At 43.7% G+C, this 20,206-nt stretch overlaps 1 protein-coding gene across 1 annotated transcript in view; it reads right to left on the bottom strand.

The window, feature by feature from the left end:
- Nucleotides 1-5,297: 5,297 nt before the first annotated feature.
- GNS (glucosamine (N-acetyl)-6-sulfatase) overlaps nt 5,298-20,206 on the bottom strand; it is a 187,851-nt gene continuing 172,942 nt past the window's right edge. Inside the window, exons 13-14 of the mRNA XM_069229138.1 lie at nt 11,488-11,648; nt 5,298-8,752 (exon numbers count right to left, since the gene is read on the bottom strand). Coding sequence (XP_069085239.1) covers nt 8,674-8,752; nt 11,488-11,648 — 240 coding nt within the window. The 3' untranslated portion in view covers nt 5,298-8,673. The remainder of the gene's footprint in view (nt 8,753-11,487; nt 11,649-20,206) is intronic.

A 20,206-nucleotide genomic window follows, 5' to 3' on the forward strand; every position in this document is an offset into this window, starting at 1 on the left:
GCCCCAGCACTTACAGCTGCGCACCTTCCAGGCCACGCATATATGAGAGGAGGGCCGCAGCTCGGTAATGCTTCACACTGTGGGGCTCGGAGAGTCCCCAGAGCAGCTTCAACCGGTGTCCACAAACGCCCGCCCCTCTGTCCTCCGCCCCCACCGACACTCCGATAGAGCATGCGAGGCCGCAGAGAGCGATAGACTTACTGGAGAGTTTTGGTGAAGTGTAGGGTCTGTGCATTAACTGGCAGAAATCCCACCTCTTTCCCCTCTGTAGGTACATCACCCCACCATAGAACCTATGTGGACTCACCTGGAACCAGACCAGCCTGAAATACTTAGGTCTCAAGACCACCAGGACTTATTAGATGGTAATGTGGGGGCAGCAGCTGGGGCACTCTGAGCTAATGTAAACTTTTGGACGATGTTGCCATTATCTGTCACCGGTAGAACAGTGGTGGCTAAGGGGGTAGTGCTTCAGAGGTGGCTTTATTTTTTTGTTCACACTGCCCCTACTTATACCCTGCTGGCTGTACCTGGAGTCCCTATAGCTAGAGCTAATTTGGAAGACAGGCAGACGCAGAGTAGCACTATCCAAATCACAGTGCCCAGTTACAGAGGGAGGGCTGGCTGCACCAGACTTCGAGGCGTATTACTTTGCAGCACAGCTGCAATGGTACAACCACTGGATCTATTGCAAGATGGACCCCGAGAGGGGTGCCATCGGCTTACTTCCTCACTTGCAAGACTTGTCGCAAGTCCTTTTAGCTCCCTGATCGCACCTACCTACCGGTTCCTAGGAGCTCCTAGCAAAGCAACAATGCTGGCAACGCTGTCGTCAGCGAACCCGCACTTAAGCGCCCTACTCACCAGATTTGCCATTGAGATGGTTGAAGGTGGTGGCCCGTGGAGGGTCATTGGGTGGGGGATAGTGGGGTGGACTGCCTTCAGGATATCCCATATAGGAGAACTGTATCAGAAGTGTGAACTGCTCCTATTTAAAGACTTGTGGTGGAATTCAAAATTCATGGGACCAATTCTTACTACACAGAGCAGTGGTGGCCATGATTAAGAACCACTGGGGAATGGAGATTCAGACTTGAAGATGAAATGGGAAACAGATTTAGACCTTCAACTTACTGATGCAGACTGGGAAAATATCCTAGTGAATGTTATATGCAAACAATAAAAAAGTTTAAAAAAAACAAAACTGTCTTCATTAAGTCTTGACATATGGAGGTGCAGGTTGCCAAGGCTCGAACTTGGGACAGGAGGGGTAGCATCAGGGGGTCAAACTGTGGTCCTGTGCTCCACTCTGGGTTAAATGCTTCTCCAAGAGAGCCTTCTTGGAAGCTCTAGCGAGCAAAAATACTGACAGTGAGTGTTTTTGGTGATGGCAAAGACTGGGCTAGTGTTCTCCCCATTGTTGGAAGTTCCTACCTCCAGGTGTAACTGGCACTCATGATCCGCTATGCACCAGCGGCAGAGTTAATCCACTCTGGCTTTCATAGATCCTGCTAGGTAGTGTACCACCAGGGAAATCCCCTGATGATTGAGCCAGCTTCAGAGGCTGAGAGATTCCTGGCACGGGGCCCAGAACCCAGTTTCACCCTGACTGTTTAAGTACCACATGGCTGTGGTGTTGTCCAAGAAAAGCTGCACCAGTCATCTCTTGATGGAGGGCAAGAAGGCCTTCAACTCAAAGCAAATTGCCTGCAACTCTAGCATGATACAGTGGAGACAGGTCTCAGCCCGCAACCAGAGTCCTCTGATCTCCACCTCTCCCTCATGGCCTCCCCAAACCAGTAGCAATGCATCCATCACAGCATCAACTCTGGGTCCAGCAGGGACAGGGGTCTGTCAGTGGTCCAACTACAGTTTTTTAACCAACACTGCAAGTCTTTTTTAGTCCCCACTGACACTTGAATAGAATTGGACAGTTTCCCTTGGTGCTGTACCACTGACACTAAAGGTCCATTGGCAAAGCTCACTGAAGAGGAGTAACAGCACACGTGAAGAAGGTAAGAAAAGGTTGTGTTTATTCATGCAGCGTAGGTTGAACAGCCGGACCCCACAGTGCCATTCCTCAACTGCCAAAGCTTTCCCTTCCACATTCCATTTCCCTAGCTAACATTCTACCCATGTCACAGAGCAACTTTAAAAAGAAACACTACATAAAACACTCACATGTACCATATGGCATGTTTGGCAAGCAGGATGCAGGAGGCCAGTAGGCCCAGAAGCCTTACAGCCATCCTCACTGACACCCAGGACATAGTCTGAAACATCCGGATCTTGGCCTGAATGTCCTGACTGGTTGGTCTGGTGGAAAGATTCGCAAGCACACCATATTCAGGATGGCTCGGATGAAAAAGAGCCTAAAAAAAGGAGGTAGGTGTGACTTCAGCAGGTTTACTGATAAACCAATGATGGTAAGCGGTTTGTGGTCACCTGGAGGTGTTCCTTAACTGACTATGGCAAGCCCGCCTTCAACAGTCAGTTGTCAAGGTAGAGCAAAACAGGTTCCCCTGACTTACAAAGATGGTCAGCAAGCACCACAATCACCTTTGTGAAGACCCATGGGGCACTGGTGAGGCGGAACATTCTAGTGGCCCACTGTGAACCACAGGTAGAGTTTGAAGAACAGGTATGTAAAAATAAGCCTCCTGCAGGTCCAACGCCTGTGAGATTCAGGGCTGAGAGAACCTGGGCCAGTATGAGCATGTTGAATTTGTCCATGTGCTGGAAGGCGTCAAGGGTGAAGATCTATGACAGGCAGAGCTTCTTTGGCACAAGGAATTGCACCCAGTTTCTACTTCTGAGACTGTCCCCCTCTCTGTGGGTCCTTTGCCCAAAACATCATGGATTTCCTAGCATAAAGCGGGCATTTGGTCCTCCCCGAAATAATCTGATGCAGGTGGCAAGTGCAGTGGGTATAAAAAAAACTAGAAGTGCATAGTCCCAGTAGACAAACCGTGGGACCCATATGTTGGATGTAATTTGATGACACCACTGCAGAAATGGCTGACCCTGCCTCCTACAGGATCGCTATGCGTTGGTAAGGGAGCACTAACCACATCTGCCAAATAATCTAGCATAATCTGCAGATGATAACCCAAAAAAATGCTTCTAGTTCAAATGTTTCAAAAGTTACTAAAAACGCAGAAACACCTGTTCCTGTACTGTGGAAGCCACTTTGCAAAGGTTGACTGGTTGCCTCTCTTTTGCTTATTGTTGTATTTCTGTTTTAAATTGGTGTGAATGAGTTGTGCAACCAAATGCCCAGATAGTGTTATCAAGTGTACAAATTACAAAATAATGAAGTAATACTATCACAAAATGTGCACATTATGCTGTAAAATGTGCCTTTTTCTTGCCACATAATTTACTCACCCCTGGCACATAATTTAGGCTTCCTCTGCTGCATTATTCTAGTGGTCTGCCCATAGTGCATAGGTGTAGCAATCTAACAAACAACCTGGTTGACCAAGAACTCAAGGCAGGGTTGGCTGAGAAGAACATAAGCTTTCCTAATGTATCCACTCATTGTGACTTCCTGTATGTGAGTGTGGTTTGAAAGGCATTGCGGTTGACTCTGCTGGTGGATGCCTGTAAAACCAGACTTTCAGGTGTAGGATGCTGTGTAGGGAGGTCTGTGTACCCTGGAACATGTCTATGGAGATCAGTCAGTTGACTGGGGGGGCCTGAACATGGTTTAGCCCATGTGCTCAGCCGGTTGTCAGTGAGAGCTTCATTGATGGGCAAAAAACGTTCCGTCGGCTCCTGACCAGACAGTAGGATCTCAGTCAATATGTTTTTTTTTTTTTACTGCTATAGTGGGGAGGTGAAGGTAAAGGACCGCAGCCACCCTCCTGGTTGCTGTAGCAAATAAAGTGGTTTCCTCGGTGTGTAGCCTTGGCGGTGGAGGGGTCAACTTTAAGGAGTTACATCCCTTGCACAGTGGAATTTTTTTGGGGAGAAAATCTCAGAGTTAACAAATTAACAGAGCTCCAAATTTTGTGTCTGAAGGCACAGAAAGAAAGAAACTGATGTTAGCATTTTTATACGGCTGTCCATCACTTCCGGAGCAGAACAACGTTAATGCGGAGTCACATGGCGCCACCTACTGGTGTGAAAGAGCATGGCTTTTAAGTTTTCCAGATCCAATCTGGCACCTGCAGTAAATTCACAAGGTAAGGAACCTGTGGTTAGAAGTATCCATCAGAAATTCTGATTTTAAACCTGCTTAAACCATCTGCTTTAAAATACTAGCCACTGGCATCAATGTTTAGTCAGAAAAACAAATTAAAACAAATTTAATACTCTGCACATTAGAGGGAACTGAGTTTCTTAACCCACCTCTGCCGAAGGCCACTTGCAGTGCTCATAATATTTTTCACTGTCCCATAATAGATAATATTATCCTTCGTCCTGGCTTAGTCGGTACCCCAGAAAACAGTAAATACTTGCCAGCACATACCCATCTTTTTCCCTATCACCCTACGCTTCCACTAGTTTTCTGCATGCAAAACATCATTCTCATGCACGGACACAAATATAAGGCCCCCCCCATCATTCAACAACTTGGGTCTCGTGTCCATCACTGTGTAACTAGAATGGCACAGTACAAATCCGCAATGGCTGTCTTCTTTCCATGCAGCCCAACAATTTCACTGCACTTCACACAACAGCCATTTAAAGGATCAGCAAACGAGCTCCCTTGCCCAAGGCCTACAGAGCGACATGTTAAATCGTGTTGCACTCTTGTTTTCCTTATATTTAGTTACTAGTTATCGCCATTGTTATTTATTTTCTGTGCAGCAGCTAGATGCTTACCAAATCTTTCTTGGCTGCAGTCCTTCCTGGCTGGACTCCCGTTCCGCAGCACTGGCTGAAGACCCTTGACGGGAGATTTAACCAATATCTGTGAAAACGCATGCTTCTCTTCTTGCTTGCCCTCAACACATCACGTCATCTCCTCCTTTCATTGGCACCGCCTCTGTGTTTCCTGTGATTTTATTGGCTCCTTTTCTCCATTCCAGAGAGGCAGCCTCCACCCTCACCACACTATGGGCCAGATGTAACAAAGGATTTTACCCATTCTGTGTCTATGGGAAAATGCGTTGGTACGTATGGCCCTATATTCCGGTCTTGTGTTAGAGGTCTTCCGTGCCAAGCAAGCATGACTGACATGTGTGGTATAGTTTTGCTAAATCAGTAAAACATTCAAAATTATAGGAAAATATAGTATAGCTATAAAGTAAAAAAAACAATAACAATAAACTAAAGCAATAACACATAGGTAGGGAAATCATTGTTTATTCTTTTACAAAGTGCAGCAGTGACTAGTGTTGGTTGAAGGGCACTTTCCTAACGAAAAATGAGGTGCACAAGCATTCAGTGCAGGACAAATCCACGTTCGAGTACCTTTACAAAACATGATCATTACAAAAATAGAACACTTGGGTGGGAAGACGAGGAGGGGTGCAAATTAGTGCATTAGTGTTTCACTTGCTAAACCAGCGGCAGGGTCCTCTTTGAAAGAAGCACATCTCATCAGCAGGTCGAGCAAAGGCAAGAGCCACCAACAGGCCTCGGAGGTATAATGCATGTTTACCCGCTCTTTCACTTTGCAGACATCGGTCTCTTCATCTCAGTCGGGGTATCTGACAGAATATGTGCTGCTCACGTTATTCAGCCTTCTTCGTCTAGTCATCTGGTGTAACTGTCCAGACTGGAAATCCACATTGAGTTCGAAGGGCATAACTCAAGTACGCAAGGTCATAAGAAAAACATACATTTATACATTTTTTATCGGTAAGACTGCAAAATAAAACGGAGGACAGGTCACACTTTCTTAAAAAAAAAAAAAAAAAAAAACTTTCGTACCACACTCCAGAAATGCTCACCACGGGTGAACAATGAAGAATAAATCCCCATTTTCAGTTTTTAAGACTTAGCTTGGTACTTGTTACATCGAGTGTAGCATGGAACGCACAAAGCAGTGTCTGGCCGCCGGAAGCTAGACTCAATGGCCTGAAAGCTGCCAGTTTATTTTTATGTCCAACAATCTCGGTGATTTTGGCCCTAATGTACTCTAGCACTGAAGCAGAAACTATTCCACGGATGCCTCCATACGTCTCAGCTCTAACATGACGCTAACCTGCGATGGGAGGTTAAAAGATGCGTTTCCATGTTCTCTACCCACGCTTACAAACATTTATTTTTTAATTTATTTAAGGGAAAATTAATGGTTCTCCAAAGAGTCTCAACGTGTTTTCGATAGAATTACAGTTTTGAAGTGAAATGCACCTCCTAAGGATGACAAGGACCACGTAGGTACCTCAGTTACACTTGCTTGGAGATTTAAAAAGAATCTTTCTTTTTATATGCAATCCCACTAGTTTTCCTAAACAAAGCTGAAAAGTGATCTGTCCAAGCTTCCCAGGTGGGACTTCTGTGCTGTATCAGCACGCTCTCTATTTAGTTCCCATGTAGAAGGGAAGCAGGTTGGCAGCTGTCTTCGGTTACATCCTGAAGCAAAAACCGACGTTTATTAGGCAGCACTGAGTAGTTTAAAATCAAACGTGGTCAAAGGAGAATGACTTAAGTTACTTTCTGTTAAAACTGTATCTGTTATGTAACCATTCATCCATCTGCACTTGAAAAACACAATACTAAGTAAACAATTATTTAGCTAAAATCCAATCCGGTTTTAATCTGAACCCTCCACCCAAAACCACTCGACAAGACCTCGACTTTTGAATTGTAACTGGGGCCAGGAACAGAATTCCTAGAGCACATCCCTGACTCGGTGGTAGAACAGATGGACACGCTTGCCTATATGCTGCTAATTTCTGACACAGATTAAACATTTTAAAACCTTTTCTACTGCAGTCAGAGTTGAGAAGCAGTATTGACAGTAGAACTGCCTTTGCTCTGTGGCCAGGTGATATGCATCGATTTAGCTACAACTTAGTACATTCAAGCAGTTATTAGAGTGAGTGTGCAAGTGGAGGGGAAAAATGATTAAGACATATTATAGGTTCACAGCAGCATATTTGTGTTAATGAGTTGCAAAACAGTCTTTCTATTTGGTGTGTTCTTTTGTGTTTTTACATTACCACTTTTAAATTGTACTACACACCTCACGTGTGCCCTGACATTACTGCGACAATGTAAAACATTGACAAGGAAGTTCAGGGGTGGTCTGTTTTGACGGTAATGCTTAATGTAGTGTCAGATTGCCTACATTAAGTCATTTTGCTGTAGTGGCGTTTTAGGTGGGCAAAGAAGATGGATGGGACAGGAATATTCATTAGGAAGGAACAATGAGAGACAAGGGAGTAATGAGGAAGCCATTCATGCCAAAAAGGGCCCGGGGAAGTCACAGACGTATGGGGAGGTGACGAAGAAGTGGTATGGACAAAGGTGCTGACGACAGTAAATCAGGACTGGTGATGAGGAGCTTGCAGTAAAGGGATGAAGACAGGAAGTAGGCAGTAGGGTGGGCAAAGGTAACTGATGGGAATAGTGGTGTGGAACCAGGATAGACAAGAAAGATGTGTAGTGCTCGAAAACTGGGAATAAAACACACACAGATAAAGATGGTTAGTGTAGGGAAAATGGGGCGACAGGTAGGAACTTCACTGAAGAGGGGAAAACATAACGGGGATGTGCACATCTGAGACTGCTGCATCAAAGCACTATGATCTGTTTCAAAATAGATCTCATTGATCATCTGCAAGAGACATCCTTTCTCCAGTGCAAAGTACTGCAGATCACTTCTATGTGAGCACATCGTTTAGTGGCAACTGTGCACTTCTAATCAAGTGTAGCCAACAACAAATGCAATACCACTACCTTGAGGATCGTGATTCTACCTGCATATCTACAACTATGCCTCCATGCTTGAATCCACTTTCACATAATGCCTCTTGCAGGCATTGCACACATGATTAAAGAAAGCAGTCCATCACAGAAAGTTGTCTGGGATGAGAAGTTGTGAGACAGACGTGCCGACTAACCATTCACAGCCATGCTCGCTTTCTACTTGATCATAAACCTTTTATGACAGACATCTGTCTGGTGTCTTCCATGAAGATGTCTTGCTAAGCTGGAGTGAGCTTTCTGCAAAATTTGTAGCGTTATTAAGTGAAAATGTTTTAGACAGCACGCTCCCCTGTTGTAAGTTCAAACGAATTACTCCATACAGCGCGGTGGTGTTGATTACAGCAGAAACTGGGTTTGTGGGCTGGAAAACTGTGGAAGTTTCAAATTAAGCCGCTCTTGTTCAGAGGGCTATTAATTAGTATATATGACCACAAAAAGGTGACCATGTGCCAAAGCGTGGATATGATTTCATTAATCGGAGAATAAATGAATGGCTTGTTCCATAAAAGAACATCACAAACCCAAGATAAAGCATACTTGGACAGTGGTACATAAGCACTATAAAAGAGTGGGTTATGGCCAGGCTACAAACATGAACATATTCATCATTCGGTTTTTTTAAATGTTCATATTGCACAAGGTAAAGAGGATAGGGCTTCAAATCAAATCTGTCTGACAAAAAGGCAGCTGCTGGGGCCCGTGTTGTAGATGGAGTTCTTTGCTGACAAACCTTGTCCAATCCAACATAGGAGAACTGGCGCCAAACAGTCCATAGTGTTAGCAATGTCATTTTAATGGCTGTTTGGAAAATCTGTGCATGTGCATTCCATGATTGATGAACATCAGACGTGGGTCAAACTTGTAACTGCAAAATAAGAGTGCAGTTAATATACAGCACACTTAACACTGACAACAAACAAAAGTACAGTGCACAGATCCACCCAAAATGAAAGGCCTATAAGCATCTTCTCCCACACGGGTAAAACACACGTGAACAAGCAAAGGCAGACAACACAGGTCATGGTTCTTCATTAATATGGTCATTACATAATTATTTTATAAAAACTCCCTGACTTTAGCTACAGAAGTAAGGGTTGCTCACTTACATCTAAGGTTCTTCACTAAATTCACAAATGCTAGAATCTCTCCATGTAGGGGTGGTATTTGAGTATGCATGTAGTAGTGGGCGATTTCTTGTCAAGAAATACCTTTTCCCAACAAACCATAAAGTTCCATCTAAAACCATAACTATTTCGGGATCCAAACTATGTTAACAAGGGTTCCTTTGTAGTAAACTACTCAGGAAGATGCACACAAAGCAGACGAATATTTATATATAGCTTAGGCTTCTGACTAGCTCATATTATTCCAACCACCATCAACAATATAGGAGATGATGCACGCCATACGCAGGCAGTCACGCCATACGCTGGCAATCACGCCTTCTTGCCCTTCTAGATGTCTGTGTGTACAGTGAGAGACACTGCATAGGCTTCCCAGAAAGGGTTCTGGATATCTTCACCTCCTTCCAGATCAAATGGCAAAACCTTGCCAGAACATACGAAGACTATTTAGAACTTGTCTAAACATCATGCTGGAAAAGAGGGATATGTGAGAATATCCATATACCAGTCTACACTAGTTGCCAGACTGAGAATCTTGATGGAGAAGCAAGGTGCATCCCTTATTCTGTAAGCGGATTGCACCCAAAGTTATCTAAAATATCAATTATCTAGAACATTCTTCACCTTAAAGGTCACCATAACATTGATAGAAGATATATCTCAAAATCTGCAAAAGTGGATCCCTGCTAAGTGCCCCCCAACACAAAGGCCTGGCTCAGGTGTTGCCATTGCCTTTGCCACAAACCCTGCAACCTTAATGTGGCTGATTACGTGTCGGACAAAACACTTATGTAAAAACAAAATAAAAATGAAGGCTAGTCGTGCTAATGGCATGGTCTGCGATCACTTTGATTAACAAGGAGGAGACAGAGTTGGCTAGAGGACAATGTCCCATTTCCAGGGCTCTCTTTCCTTAGTGGATCCCTGCTTGGTTATCACACTGGGCAGGCAGTTCACTCCACTAGACAGCAGGGACATGTTCTTGCAAGAGAGTGGACTCCTTGGCATAGGCCTGTTCTCCTCCGTTCAATCTTTCTGCTGCCTGCCTACAGGATAGAAATGGGTTGTTCACACCGAATGTGCCACCTCTCCCCCAGTGGGGTAGCAAGCCTACTAGGCACCAGAGAATTGCTTAGTGCTGTTTTTGGGGTAACTGATCCTCTGGGCATGGGCCAGTGTCCCCAACTCCCTTCCAAGCATGACAGTCTTTCTGGCCTCCTGAGGGCAGGTTGAGAGAGTTCACCCCCAATCCGCCAGCAGAGAGAAGCAGAGAAACCATTAGAGGAACATTTTTCAAAAAAATAAACAAATAAAACCAGTTAGATAAATGTAAAACTTGTGGAAAAATTGGCTTTGTTTTACAGCTCTTATTGTTCCTGAAAGCTGGGAAAGTGGTGATGTTGGCACAGAAAACCTTCTGTTGATGTCATTTTTAGAAAAAAAATATACACTTTCTTGCACAGCACTTTCCCCCCAATTTTTAAATACAATAAAAACAAGTTCCCTGTACCATGTCTATTTTCTCAGTTCCTCCCAGGAGAATCCAGAAACCATGTGTACCTTCAGAATCCCCTGGGAGTTTAATGCGGTAAGCGAGGGGGGGAGGGTCCGGGGGATTTTTAGCCTAGGTACCTTGTGCGGAAAAAAAGTTGTGAACGTTTAAGTCCAAAGTACCCAACACATCAAAAAATGTCTCAGCATTGGGGTAGGAAAATCCTCAGCACTTAAGGTGTTAAATCTCCAGAAATCACCAACATGAGTTGGTTTATTTTGTTCCAGTACAAAATGAACTTCCACGCAGAGACCACTAATTTTTGTGACCTACAATCTCAACTGTGTTGAAGAGACCACAGATTATCACACCAAGGGCCACTAATGACTGTCTACAGAGACCTTTTCAGATCACTTTCTAGGTCACTTGAAAATAGGAACAAAAAACAAATCTGCTGCACAAGTAAAATTAGACACGTTTCTTTGATTAAAAAAGTAAGTTACAGCAAGCTCCTTGAGCAGTGGAAGTTCATTCCTAGTCTGAAAAAAATGCATTTTCCTTAAATGTGTCCCCATGACACAGCTGGCTATCATCATACATTGCTCCTCACCGACCTCTCAACAGTAAACCGTTTTAATTAAAAGAAAATGCCATATATCATTTCAAAAGTGGAACCTGTTCTATTTTCAGAACAGTTAAAACTATCATGACCTACATCACGTATTATTTGAAAAGATAGGCCGTGTGCCTCTGTGAGATAGCCACATTATCGGCCAACCAACATCTCAATGATTCAGGTCATCTCATAAGAAAGCAGTGAAAGAAACTCTTCAGATTATATTAATATTAACACGACGGTGCTATATACTCGATAATTCAATGGACTGTTTTAGTAAATATTCCTGCCTTCCAAAAGACAATGCTGACACATACAGTAAAAGGAGTGGCTGAAACAGTTACATTTGTACCAAAGATCTTGGTTACCTTGGGTCAAAGACGCCTGCTGAGTGGCAGGATGACCCGGAACAAGACTGCAACATCATCAACCTATGGTTCATCTTCTCGAGAATTTCCTGGTCAATGGTCTTAGCAATGTTGGTGAGCTGGTGTGGGTCTTCAGTCACATTATAGACTTCCACAAACACCTATAAAAATTAGAGAAAAAAGTGCAACTTGTAAAATAGGAAGGGATCAAAACACAAACTGCAGTTTTTTAAATTATTTTCTTGCAAAATCGCCATTACTGTACTAACACAAATTAACTCCTTGCCTCTAAAACGTCATTGATCTATACCTAAAATATGAAGATAATCAAACATTTGCTCAAGTATTTCCCAAACATTAAGACATGTCTGCCACCATCCTTAATACAATTTGGAAGGAGCACAATATTCCTACAAAGAGTTATGCCCTAACTCGCTGGCCCACACCCACCACCCATTCCTGGCACCTCAGAATAATAATGAAAGCATACTGGACATCACTACGTAAGTCAACATTGTCACTGCATCCTGCTTCCATACCCTAAAGATGCAAATGAAGATCTTCAAATGGCTTGCAATCGCAAGCAACACTATAAAAACTATCACTCAAGCCTAGTCCCCAGAAAGTTGGTCTAAGGGAAAACCCTATACGCCGGGATCACAAAACAACTCACTAGTAGATTACAAACCATTCAGAACTCGGTAGCCAGACTCATCCTCAACCTCCCAACACCAAACTCACATCACCCGACACTTTATGGAGCCCCACCAGCTCCCAATACACAAATATGCTCATTTCAAACTATATATATATATATATATATATATATATATATATATATTTCCACCAACTACCCAGACACTTCCACTCATCAGGACTCCTACTCGTACACATCCCATGCATGCACAGAACCAGTTCAGGAGGACAGGCCTTCTCTTACATCACTCCTAAAGTGTGGAATGGCCTGTTACTCCACATCAGAGCCTCCTCCTCTATCGTTGAACTCCGCCAGAAGCCGGGGACCTGGTTTTTAATTAAACAATCTACCATGGGCAGGGGTAGGGACACACAAACCGGCTCAGCAGAGGATACCTTTGTGGGTGACAGTGAGCTTTAAAAATACACATAACACAACCCTAGCCTTAACATTTACCTGGAAAGCACATTAGATTTTAGCGATTTGAAATAAGGTACTGTTTTGTTTTATTTTTGAAAACTTAAAAAAAAAAAAAAAAAAAAAAAAAAAACACACACCACCTTAGAGGGGTCTGGCCCTGCACACCCTATAAGTCTGCTTTGCTCTAGTGTCCACATTTGTTATTATTTTCAAAAGGGTTGTTTCATCTTGTAATGTCTACATCTGAAATAACAAAACTCCTGAAGTATTCCAGAATTAAACAGAAAAAAAAAATCCGGGGGGGGACAGCTAATAGGTTAAAGCACAAATGGCCAAAATGAGTCACTGAAGAGACCCCAAAGACCGAAAATGGAGTCAGATGGGGCTGACAATGGACACAGATCGAGGACTGAGCACTTGGAGCTTGTAAGGGCATCGTTCTGTAATGGCAGCTACCTTGATTTGAAGAAGGCGCACACCCACAAAAGGAACACAAAGAGTTCTGGCTATCAGAAACACGATCACCTGGGGCATCTGCAATCATGCAAAATAACCAGGGAGCTGGGACACTGAGCGGGCAGCGGCCGAGCAGTGAGTCAAAGGCTGAGGGCAGGGGTGGTTGTGGTCATCCTCTACCCAAACCAATCATCACTGGGCATGAACAAAGGCAGTGACGAACACTTAACCCCCCTTCCCATTGCAGGCGGTCTGCAGGGGAAGCTGCAGTGTTACATAATACATCACTGACCTAGAGGACACAGACTCTAGACCTGGAGAAACTCCGACCCTGGCTGCGATGGTGAGAAAGTAAAAGAAATTAGGAGCAACCCCCTCACCACAAACGTTGGGGCATGAAAATGTCACACAAATCACAACTGGTCTCGAGACCTGCTGAATCAGAACCAGGGGATTAACAGTGAACCTAATATATAGGGCTCATTGCAGACCATTATTTATGCAGTGGCATAACTACAAAATAATACCTGCAAGTTAATATTAGAAACAAATGACAAGTGGAGATCCGAGAACTGTGGACTACGACTGCTGAGATCTCTTTGAGCTGACAAAACACAAAAAAAACATGGAGAGGTCAAAATATACCAATAACCTGTAAGCTGCTAACAAAACAAACTGATGCATTAATGAGTGACAAAATAATGCGAGGAAAAGCCAACAATGTATCATAGTCCACAATAACAGACACATAAGACAATACTGGAGGTAATTGTAGCCAACAGAGAATCACTTGGAAGGAAAATTGATTCGTAGTGGTGGTTGTGAACCGCCTTACAGACGATCAAAGTACATTATAAGACAGAATGGAAAACCAACCTGAAGTCAGAATTTGTAACTGAGCTAACTGAACAGATCAGATTTCCAGAGCAAAGAGCAGTTGAGTTGGAAGAATCAATGCATGAATTGTGGGCTCACCCCACAGCATATCCAATACTGATATGACAGGCTTTGTGGAAACCAGCCTAGCACAAACTGTGGCAACACAAAGTCCAAATAGCATGCAGTCGAAAGCGAGAGAAACAGGGCAAGTTGATGCTGTTCTTGTGTTTCACAGTAGCACTGCAGGAACAGCAAGCTTGGTTTATAAATGTCAAGAGAAAGCTGAGCGATGTGAACATCAAATACATGTTGCTTATCCTGGAGCAGTTAAAAAATAATAGTGAAAGAGAGCAAGTAAGTTCAGCAGTCAGTGAAATTGAATAGGACTTGGACACTATGAATGAAGACAGCTCGGTGGAAGAAGTCTCTGCAAATCAGACAACGACTGAAAATAACACCTAAATCAGCAGATGAGATAATTTAATAACTTATTTATCAGAGATCCTCAGGAGGAGCGTGAAGATGTACGATCCACAATGCTTGTCAATAATAATTGTTCCCCATATAAATCATTAGTATCAGCCACTGAAGAGCATTGACAAAAACGCACAAGCCATTACCCCATGACAACACCACATTTTAATGAAGATGATTATGGACAATTAAGAACTGTCTTTGGGATTCGTTTTACACTGGAAAACTTTATCTTGCTGTCTTTTTTTTGGGGGGGGGGGGGAGAATCAGTTGAGAGTTTGCTTAAAAAGGTCAGCAGCAACTACGACAGGCCACATCATTCAATAAACACCAACCACATTTGGCTCGACAACAACCATTTAGAAAAGTACCACAGGGCTGTTCACAGAAACAAAACTATTCTTTACAAACACTAGATGAAGTCTATTCTCTCACTAAGATAGTAAAGTAGGATATCCGAGGCATGAACAATCTGTCTGTTAGAAATTGGGTTTCTGGTTAGCAGAGGTATGCACCCTGTCCAAGGAGGAACAACAATCCCAGTCAGGGTAAGTCACAAACATACCTGGGATAAACTGTGCTCAGCCTGGGACAGAGCTTGGCACAGAGCAGGTAGGCTTAACTTAAAAGAGGAAATGTGTTTATTATTTGTGCAACAGTAAAACAGTGAAAACACCACACAATAAGATACCACGCCTGGTTAGAAAAATAGAGCTTGGCTTAATAAATAAAACAAGACCAAAACAAAAAAAACAAATACCTAGAACTTGAGATATGAATTTTCAAAGAATAAGCTGTAAAATAACACTTGGAAGCCAAAGGCGCGGGACCAGGATAAAGTCAAAAGTTCAGGCTGACTGCAATGATGGACGGGGGACTAGCTTTGGCCCACTGAACAAAAGTACCTTGATCCAGGTTGCATCACTGCTGAGGAGATGTGCGGCGCGGCCGCAGCAATTTATCGATGTTGGGCCACGCAATGGAGGCGATGCGTCAATCTTCTCTGCTCAACAGTGGCAGTTCAGAGTCATTGTAGTGGTTCAGAATGTGATGCACTGCTACGGCTCCTGTAACCGAGGATGCGTTGGTGACAAGTGGTATGCACTTGTTCAGAGTGCAATGCACCGGGTGGCATCCACGCAATGGAGTTTATGTGCTGGTTCCGACTCCCGCATTGCTGTCAATGTGTGGGATTTCTACTGGAACAGCACTTTATAACCAATTCCAAATGCTTAGGAATGGATGGGCACCACTTGGCAGAGCAAGAATCACAATTGGCAGGATCGAGGTGCTGTGGGAGATGAGTTAGAAGTCTTTTGTGTCCATGAGGCTTCAAATACACAGGAGGCAAGCCAGCAAACCCTTGGAATCACTTTGGTTCTGGGTTGGAGAGATGCATGTCCAGTCCTTTTCACTACCAGGCAAGGAGGGCAGCAAATCAGCACAACAGAGCAGGAGTCCAGCAGAATCCAGCAGAGACACTGTCAAGAAGGACTGCTGTGTTTCTGAAAGGACTGAGTATCTACAGGTTCAGAAGATTATGGAGTTGGTGGTGTCTGAGGTTCAGTAGTTATACCCAGTTGTGCCTTAGAAGTGGCGGAGACATCAATGAGAGGCCTTTTAAGTGGAGACAGAGTCCCTGCCCTAACTCCAGACTCACTAAAAGGGGGTATGCAGCCCTCTGTGTCGGGACAGGGCACAGCCCAATCAGGGGTGGCAGCTCCTCCCTCCCATCCTGCCAAGCGTCCCCCATAAGTCACAGCTAAGCTCCCTTAGTGTGTGGCTGTCTGGAGGGACTGCACAAGTCCAGCAGTCACCCACCTCAGATGTGTATTCAGAGTTAGGCAGAAGGCACCAAATGGCTAAAGTAAGAAAATGCCAACTTTCTAAAAGTGGCATTTCAGAATTACAATTTAAAATCTGTCTTCACTATAAGTTGTGATTTTAAATTGTGGTTCCAGAGACGCCAATCGTGGGGTTCCCATCTCTTCCCAACAGGAAATTACCATTCTACAAATGTAATAAGGCAATCATAATGTTATCCTGTGGGAGTGATAGGCTTTGCAGTAATGAAAAACAAAGCTTATTTAAGAGTTTTTCACTACTACGACATGTAAAACTTAAAAGTACATGTCCTACTTTTTAAATGCAATGCACTCTGCCCTTGGGCTGTCTAGGGCCTATCTTAGGGGTGACTTAAATGTATTAAAAAGGAAGGTTTGGGCTTGGCAAGAGGGTTAAATTGACAGATAGTGACATGGCAGTTTAAAACTGCACACACAGGCTAAGCAATGGCAGGCCTGAGACAGGTTGGAGGGGCTACTTAAGCGTATGGCACAATCAGTGCTGCAGCCCCACTAGTAGCATTTAATTTACAGGCCAAGTAGTGCACTTTTGCTAGGGACTTAAAGGTCCATTAAATAAGCAAAACAGGCGCACCATGCCATGGAACAGGCAACATCAAAAGTAAATAGTTTATTAATACCAAAATGTTTCTAATCACCGTATGTGCCAATTTTGAATAATTTAAAATGTTTATAAATGTGCCATACAGTGCTTAATTTGTAAATATGAACTTGCTGGTGCTGAAAGCCCTCCTCTTAAACTCGCGGCTGCTGCATTCAAACGTGCGAGCAGGGAATACTGAGACAGTGTATGCCATTTCGGAACTCTTCACTCTATTTACACCACTCCCTGCCCCTTCAGCTCACTCTTGCAGCTTTCTCCCTTTGTGACGTTTTTTCGTTTTTCTCTTCCTCCGTCTTTCCCTTATGGGTCTTTTGCTCGCAGTAAATGCTTGAGGCAGAGAAATAAGTGCCGGCCCTCAAAAATAAGTGCTGGTTCTCCACACCGGAAACAGTAAGCACAAATTAAGCACTGGTGTCATAACACAATAGGGACGTTTTCAGCTCCATAGAATAATCAACCACCTTGTTTGCCTATTAAATAAATGTAACTTTAAACTATGGTAATTTTACTTCTAGGCGATTACACAGAACCCCCAAATCCAATACGTTTCAACCTTTACTGTTTTAATTCAGTGCCATATATCCTGGATAGTACCACAACTCCTGCACTGAAATGTATTTATCTTTTCCCATGTCTTCCCTCTACCCGTCTCCTTCTGCCTCTTATTTCCCCACCACTTCTCTTACCATTCATGTGTCAAACCGTGCGAGCAGGAAGTTTGTCAAGAGGAACCCAATGCCACCGAAGGCATGTATGACCTGGAACGCAGCATTGCCCGATGCAACTTAGCAGGAACGACAGATCATACCTTACAGTTTACTAGAGTTGTAGAAGTGTAATTCACAGAGTACCGTGGAGAGTCAAAGCTGTCAAGGTGGATCAAGACCGTATACACCAGATCAATTACACACAAAGCTCTAATAATCCACAGCACGTCTATTTAGTTACTATAATCCGCAGGCAAGCATTCATACTTGGTCTGTGACAGCGTTACTAATCACGGGTTTTTCAAGGACATAAAGCTACATTACGCATCAGAGGCGTCCAATATCAGAGGATTTGTATTCCGTATTTATGTCTGGAACAATATTGATTTTGGCAACATTATCGCAGCCCCGATTTCCACTAGATTTGATAACATGTCTTTGGAGTCCACATGCTGGCGTTGTCTGTGAGTGTCTCGAGCCAGGACAGACTGAATCTGCGGACACTATGGAGCGTTCAGGCAGAATGCTTACAGCAAGCTAGAGCCTAACTGCTAGTTGGCACTGTGCCTCAAGGTGGGCAGTTCAATTAAACCTACAGCCGCCTTTAAAATTACACCTAATTTTCTACTGGGCGGTGAGGATGGGAAACAAACCTACTCGTGAAAAGCAAAATACTGGCAATTGTTTCTGCAAGTAACTTACCTTCGGTTACGCGGTTTCTAGTATAGACTGTCTAACCTCAGATCTCTCACTTTAGAACATGGGTACTCGCAAACATTTTCCCAGGGGCCAAAAAGTTTGGTCTGTGACGTGCCTGGGGGCCGCACTGATGCCAGGGTGGAGGCGGTGGGTTGACTAGGGGGGGATTGGTGGCAAGGTAGGTGTAGGGGAAGCAAAGGATATACATCTAGTGGCTGAAATAAACAATGGGAAACCAGAAAACCTGGAATGAATCCCGGCTTACCCACTTTTCCAAATTGTGTGATCCTAGGCAATTATTTTGTGTCACTTTCCCTCCTTTTTCTGCATTATCACATTTAGGATGACCTCGAAATACATGATTCATGGTGTGTGCTGCACAAAACCTGCTTCTATGTTTGATTTAATAAACTATAATGTTGTTTATGTATGATAGGAACCCAGGCCACCCATAAAGTGCACACACCAAGTGACTTGCCTCTTTAATTTACTATTGGTGGTGTTCTCATGGTAAGGGAAATATTAATGTTTCCAAATTTATGTTTGAAAACTATCACTTTAAAAGGAATACATCTCAATGCACTGATAAAATAAATTGTACTAAGGCGAAAAAGTTCTGCATGCTAACTAAATACACTTAATTAATTTTGAAGAGACTGTCTTAGTTTTACACTTATGCTGCAAGATGTCTTTAAAAATGAAGGTGTTTCTAAAGTTAAGTGCAGGAGTCCCTAGTTACTTCCTTTCTTTAGCACCAATTACGTTTGAAATAAATGATCGTGTGTGTATTTAATATTTTTGTTAGTGTTGAGTCGAGCAAACAGCCTCCCAGTGCTCCTGTTGCCTCAGGGGCCCCATGTAAAGGTCAGAGGGGCTGCATGAGGCCCGTGGGCCGTACTTTGAGTATCCTTGCTTTAGAAGATTACCCAGTTTTCAGATCTGATCCAGAAAATCCTAAGCAGTACCTCTGTGTGCTGGTAGGTGTCGTCAGAAAGATTCACGTCTGTGTCATTCATGTCAGAAGGGACGTCACAGTGCCCACATCAGCGCCAACCCAGCGCACTGACATCAGTTTCTTTCGTAACTATTTCCATTCCAAAAATGCAGAGCCATGTAAAAATAAATGTTTGACCAGTGTGCAGTGTCTTAGGGGATCTTTAGAGTAAAGAGCCCAGTTCATAGAGGAGGGAGGATGGGAGGGCCTGAGAGGAACCGTGTTTAGATAAGAGGTCCACCAGAAAAAGCGTTACCAAAGGTAACCTATTCTTCTCATACTACCTACAGACTTCTCATCTTAGAAGAGAAACCCAAGCAATAACTGCCTGGAGGTGGGTCTGCAAACGGTCTCAAACCAGAAAATCCTGGAGGACTAAATGGGCAAAATGCCAGTCTCAACGGACCAGACTGTCGCAGCAGTAGTGCCTTATGAAAGTGTTGAGTGACACATACATAACGGCTTGGCTAATGTCCAGGACATGTACACTGTCTGCCAATGCAGCAATAGCGGCATTGGCAGAATAGGGCCACAAGCCTTCAGGAGGCTGCTTCTTCACTAATGCATAGCAGATCTTATTGCAGAATACAATCCATCAAGAGAAGGTCAGCTTCTGCACAGCCTGGCCCTTTTTCTCTTTCCAGGAAATACAATGAAGAGCGGATTGTCCACCAGATAGTCTTTGGGGCAATGAATGTAGAAGGAGAAAGCTCTCTGGGTCCAGGTGATGAAATCTCTCCTGTTCTTTGGAAGTATGAGGTGGAGCAAAAAATGTAGGCAGAGTGATGCTCTGACCGACAAGAACCAGGGTGACAACCTTCGGCAGGAAAGAGGCATGCATCTAAATGTTAGGGAAAAAGCATGTTTAAGAAGGAAGAACCAACAAGAGCTTGAAGCTTGCGGACCCTCCTGGCTGATGTAACC

Source organism: Pleurodeles waltl, chromosome 4_1 (assembly GCF_031143425.1).
Source record: "Pleurodeles waltl isolate 20211129_DDA chromosome 4_1, aPleWal1.hap1.20221129, whole genome shotgun sequence".
Lineage (NCBI taxonomy): Eukaryota > Metazoa > Chordata > Amphibia > Caudata > Salamandridae > Pleurodeles > Pleurodeles waltl.